This window comes from Poecile atricapillus, chromosome 1, assembly GCF_030490865.1.
Source record: "Poecile atricapillus isolate bPoeAtr1 chromosome 1, bPoeAtr1.hap1, whole genome shotgun sequence".
In the NCBI taxonomy this organism is placed as follows: domain Eukaryota; kingdom Metazoa; phylum Chordata; class Aves; order Passeriformes; family Paridae; genus Poecile; species Poecile atricapillus.
In genome coordinates, this window is record NC_081249.1 from 124,815,745 (window position 1) to 124,821,744 (window position 6,000).

Sequence of the window (6,000 nt, forward strand, 5' to 3'; positions counted from 1 at the left end):
CAGCACTTAACTCAGCACATAAAGAAAAACAAAACCAAAACTCATCTCAAGTCTTTCCCACTTACAAAAGGTCTGACATGCCATGTCACTGGTATGACTTTGCTGTCTAAGAGCCAAAGAATTTGGGGACTTTTCCCAAGAGCAATCTTTGCTATGCAGCCTGGCTAGCTGAGGAATGTGTTCTATCAGACCACAAACCTTGCACCACTGTCTCTTAATACCAATCACTGCCCCAGAACACACAATCTTTTTGCACAGTCCATTGCAGTTTTTCCTAGCAGGGTTGCTTTGTCAGACATGTGCTAAAAGAGACTTTTGAGAAAAGAGTCATACCAGCTGCATAATCCAAAAGAGGAACGAAGTTCAAAGTTAACATTGAAGAAACCAGTTCATGGCATGTGAACTATGAATAGTTAATTACAGTGTGGAAAAGCACTTTTCCTCTAGTAATGATACTGCAGTAAGTTACATTAATCTTTAATGCTGGAATAATCTCTCACACAAAGCCTGCGTGCCTCTAAATGATAAAAACAAGTTTCATCTGGGGTAAAAAGACCTCCATGTGTTCTTTTCAGACATCAGGAAGCTGACATACCATAACAAACACACAATAGGCACCTCCTTTACTGTTGCCCAAAAAAGCAGAACAGATGAGCAATACTTACTATATGCTGCTGAACTGGAACCCCAGGTTATTTATATAGCTATTCAAAGTAGCACACATGTGAATAAAAGCTAACATTTAAAAAACAAAGTAGATGGAAAAAATAAGAATTTAATGCTTCTCCTCCATTCCAGTTTTTTTGGGAAAAAAAAAATCCATATGTAATTTTTGATCTGGGCCATAGCAGGACTGGGTGAACATAACTACTACACTGAGATGAAACTGTTTTCTTACAGAAAGGTAAGGTCAGGAGCTGTAAGGCCACGCTGAATCAGCAAACTGCCCCGTGGCAATCTTTTAATTCTTTTTTAAGAACTCAGCAGGTGTGGAAGTCATTCTGACCTCAGGTTTTTACAAGCCAGTTCTGCCACCTCTTACGCAGCTACAATGTATATGCAAACTTAGTTCAATGTCCACAAAAGACACACACACACACACATTTAGCAGTTCCTGCAAACATCCCTTATGTTCCTTTCTTCGCTGTCTGCAAGTTTGAAGGACTTCTTGCTCTACTGCTGGCTGAGAAAAAAGCAATGTGCTCCTAGCAGAGGCTTGCTAGGCACACACAGAACTATTTGCTAAGACATGAGAAAGTGGCAAGTGGCCCTTTCTGCTTGGATTTTACCTCGTGCTGGGCAACTTGCACCGAGGAGGAAACTTCTTCCTGGAGGAGCCAAGGCTCCCTTGGTTCCTTACTGCCCCCAAGGGGATTCCTGGTGTTGGACCAGCCTTGGCACATGCAGCTTGAAACACTCTTTCCCAAAGCACCCCTCATCTAACACACACCAGAATATAGAGATGGAAGATGGGGGAAGTGAAAGTAACCAAGTTTAACCCAAGTACTTTGGGTAAAATGTCACACCAACAACTTCAAAAGAGACCCCATGATCCATAGCATTCCAGCTTTTGGAAAATCCTGTCTGAAAGACTCCATGTAAGAAGCAGATTGCTTCTTCCCCTTTGACAACCTTTCACTGCTAAACTCTCAGCAGCTAAGAGGCCAATCATTTAATGTAACCCATTCCACCCTTCTGACATTTGTAGCTATTAAGCAGGCAGTGAAAGGCACTGAACTAGGCCCTACTGCACTGTTAAATCAATGGTGATGGTGGCCAGCCAACAAAATTTCCTCTCTATCCTTCCCCTGTCACTCATATTAGAACATGAAAAACCTCAAATGTAACTTCTGAAAGTCACTTTCCAGTACAGCATCAGGATGTCTTCCTAAACAAACTCTGTTGGGCTGTGACTTACAAAAAAATGATGAGCTATAGGAGATCGCACTTTTTTCTCCCCTAAACATTGTCAGATGCAAAAATTGGGTTGTTAGTCTAAAAAGATGTCTTAATAGCTCACACACCGAGGTTAATCTCAGACTTACAAGACATACATCACCGTGAAGTTATACTTCTGCATCTATACAACTGCATCTTTATAAATATTTTGATATTAAATGGTGAAACAACACTGTATTTTTTTCAGAGTCTCATTCCATAGCTGCATAGTTAAAAATACCTATTTTCATCACAAATTCTGAGAAACACTTCATACATGGAGCACAAAGACTATTTCAAAAGGCAGCAATGTCTTCCTGCTGCTCTCCAGTAGTTTACTTGAAGATTCTGGCTCGAAGTCCTGATAAAACACAGCTTTCCCCTGTGGGACAAGGACAGAGATGGGAACACCTCAGGGTACCCCATCAGCTGAAAATTCTCAGACACAAGGGCAAATGACCTCATTCCCTGTAACTTTTTTTCACAGTGAGAAAAGTAAAGACGAAGAGACCAAAATACTTACTTTTTAACATTGTCTCAACTCTGAAAGTTCTCACAGAGCCTTTTATGTGCAGGCAATAGAACCTGATAAAACTTAGTGACGGGAGAAAAAGTACAGAATAATTCACGACTTGGCCAAGGTCAAAGGAAAAATAATAGAGCTCAGACAAATCAAGAATCATACACTCCAGTCCTCTTCTCCAGTCAGGAGAACTTCGTTGACTGATAGGATATGGTGAAGACAGATCCAAATACTTGGTTAACTCTTAGCTACTTAGATATCTCTTGCACTAATCAGGAATATCAGTTACAGATTGATGCACGGTCTTTTCTGGTAAGGTAAAATGACCATTCTGCTGAAAGCCAGTCTCATCAGCTCAACAGGGGCACTTCTGACAAACTAAAGGTAAAGTGAAAGGTCAACCAAGGACAACTATTAAGCTATAAAACACCTGTGCAGGCCTGGCCATGCACAAGAACACTGTTCTCTGCTGTTGTGATCTCATCTTTACAGAGAAAGAGACCCCCATACCTGTAATTAAGTATTAACTGGTAACAGAATTGCTCTCACATTCAACAAATTTAGACCAGCATTCAGCAAGAAAGTGCATAACTGACTTCAATAAACCTAAGTAAAACCAAGACCACACATGTGACTAAAGCTGCACGTATATGTAAGTGCTTGCAGACTTCTGGTTTAGCACATATTTTTATCACAAAATATCTGTCAAAGATTAGTGATGCTCCATTTCCCACAAAAAAGAATTCTTACATGCTGGTTCAATAATATCTGGTGTTTTAAAAGGGGCACAAATATTCTGATTTAGTACTTGTGTAGTACATGATGGACCATGGGGTTTTGATTCCAAAGTGAGAACAAAAGCCAGTGGCCAGCAAGCGCGATCCTTCCTGCAAGAGTTTGCCATTTGCTGAAGACTCCGACTGGCAGTGAACATTAATTCCCTGCACCTTCAGCAACTCAATACCTGCAGAAAATAACTAAAATAAATTTCAAGCAAGTTACTATATATAAATATTGACATCCATTGAACATGGAAAAACACGCATTTTTGGGCCAGCTTTAGATTTCATAGATACTACTGTCTTTACAGGCCATCACATTTCTTGCATTTTTTATTTAAACAACAAACACCAACACACTTTTTAACAGAGTACACGGAAAAGACAGGCAATTACTTTGTACAAGCGTCAAATAGTCACTGAGTAGTTTTAGAGCTATCTGTTTCAAAGGTACCTAATATTTATTTGCTATTCACTTATTAAATAACATGCAGGAATCACTTTTTTATTTTCTGAGAAGCTATTCCTTTAGTTTTTGAAATTTTCTCCACTGCCAGCAGAACATTTGGCCCACCTTTATCTAAGCTCTGCTGAACATCTGTTGCATTACATGAGTATTGTCAGGCCCAAAGTCTGCTTAAGAGCAACAAGGAAAAATGCTTTTGGAAAAAGCCAACTAAAAGCACCACAAGAACTGCCACACGGGCTTATCCTTCACCTCCTCCATCAAGAGATCCTATTTTCTTCGAGTCAAACACTAAAACACTTTTGTTCTCCAAAATGTCTACAAGCCCCGTGGCTGTGTCTCATCAATAAAGTTTTCACCTACCAGGTGAGGTTAAGCAGAACAAAAATAAAATTTTCTTCCAAAATGGAAGTCCGTGGAACTGGGAGCTGCTGGGTTTTTACATCCCAGTGTGTCAGGTGAGTGCAGTGCAAGCGGATGACACAGCTGGGCCGGAACCGTGTCTGCCCCCGTCCCTGGGACACGTGTCCGCATACACCCAGGGAGCGCCTACCCCGGCAGCCCTGCTGACCCCGGAGCCCACAGGATTCGGAACACCAAACACCGCCAGGCTGCCAGATCTCATTCTCAGCTCGGCCCAGGCCATCACATTTGATTCTGAACTCAGCCCAGGCCACTCTTACAGGCGGCACTGCTTGCGAAGGGATGAGGCTCTTGCCACCTCCTTCCCCGCTGACAAATTACTGCTTTCAACACCCAAGAACCGATGTCGCTTAGATGGTCCCCGTGTCCAGCCTGAGCCACCGAAGGCCTGCACAAGGGTGGTTTTAAACCCTGCTCAGCGGATCACCGTTTTCCCGGCTGAGCACGGAGACAATGGAGGCAATTTGTTACGGCCGAGTAAGACACGGGGGCCTCGGCCGCTTTCTGCCGCTGCCCCCCGCCCGAGCAGCCCCGCCCGGCCCGGCCCGGCCCCGCTGCCATGTGCGGGGACAATGCGCGCCGGGCCCGGCCTGCGGCCGCCGGGACGCGGCCGGCGGGAAGGGGCAGCGGCCGCGAGCGAACGGGCCGAGGAGCCGAGGGGACCCTCTCCGCCCCCGCCCCGCTCCCCCTCTCACGGGCCGGCCTCGTCCCCGCTCCCCAGCGCCGCGGCCCCGGCCCAGGCCCGGCGGCGCCCTCACCTCGTTGAGCTGTCGCTCGGCGGCTTCGCGCAGCGCCGGGTCCATGGTGCCCCGCAGGGCCTCGATGATGCCGCTGGGGTCCATGGCGGGGGCAGCGCGGGGGGCGGAGGGCAGGAGCCGGGGCCGCGCCGAGCGCACATGGACCCGCCGCCTCCAGCGGCCGCCGGCGCGAAAGGAAGGGAGAGCGCCAAGAGCCCGGATAGAGCTGCCCCCGCCGCCGACGGGAGCGGCGCCCCTTCCGCCGCACGGCTCGCCCCGCCCCGCCGCGGGGCGCCGCGGGAGATGCAGTCCGGCCGGGCACCAGCACCGGGGGATGAGATCGGGGCGCGGCCGGGCGCCGGGGAGACGCGGGATACGCGGTCTCGGCCCGCACAAGCCGCCTCAGGAGCCGCGGAAGCCGCGCTCCGGCACCGCCCGCTCCGCTCCGCTCCAAGCCGAGCTCCTCGGCCGCGCCAGCGCTGTGAGGGACCCGTTGTTTTAGCAAAAATCCCTCCCTTGAAAATCCCTCCCGCACCCGCACCCTGTTTTCGGAGAGATTCGTGTGGCTCAGCGAGGAAGGAGGGGTGCGTGGGGCCTGGCTTTGCTTTATCGTGGGCACGGGGTGCCTGCCGTGCTGGGTTTAGGGTGGTGGGAAAAAAAAGAGAAGAACGGAAATCCTGAAGATGTGTCAAAATTTTTTCAGAAAATCAATATAAACGGAGCTGTCGCTCGTGAAGGGTCTAGGAAATGTGTCTTATGAGGAGCGGCTGAGGGAGCTGGGGGTGTTTAGCCTGGAGAAAAGAGGCTCCGGAGGGTCCTCATCACTCTGAGTCCCTGAAGAGAGGCTGTAGCCGGGTGAGGACACATCTCTCCTGCTGTGCCTGCCCAGGATCCGAAGAAATGGCCTTAAAATGAGACAGGGGAGATTCAGATTAGGTGTTAGAAAAAATTGTCGCTGTCAAGGTGGTCAGTCAGTGGAACAGGTTCTTGCCTGGGTTCAAGAGGCATCTGAAACTGTTGCTGGGGGATGTGGGTTACTGGGTTAGGGGTTACAGGGGCAGTGCTGGGTTGGTGGTTGGACGGGATGATCCTGAAGGTCTCTTCCAGCCATGACAATTCCATGATTCAATGATT

The 6,000-nt window shown here is 47.9% G+C and overlaps 1 protein-coding gene across 1 annotated transcript in view; it reads right to left on the bottom strand.

Annotated features, from left to right (window-relative positions):
- The window catches only part of IPO7 (importin 7), a 33,379-nt gene extending 28,275 nt beyond the window's left edge, over window positions 1–5,104 (bottom strand). The window contains exon 1 of the mRNA XM_058838700.1: window positions 4,888–5,104. Within this exon, the coding sequence (XP_058694683.1) occupies window positions 4,888–4,971 (84 nt within the window). The 5' untranslated portion in view covers window positions 4,972–5,104. The remainder of the gene's footprint in view (window positions 1–4,887) is intronic.
- Between the last annotated feature and the right edge of the window lie 896 nt (window positions 5,105–6,000).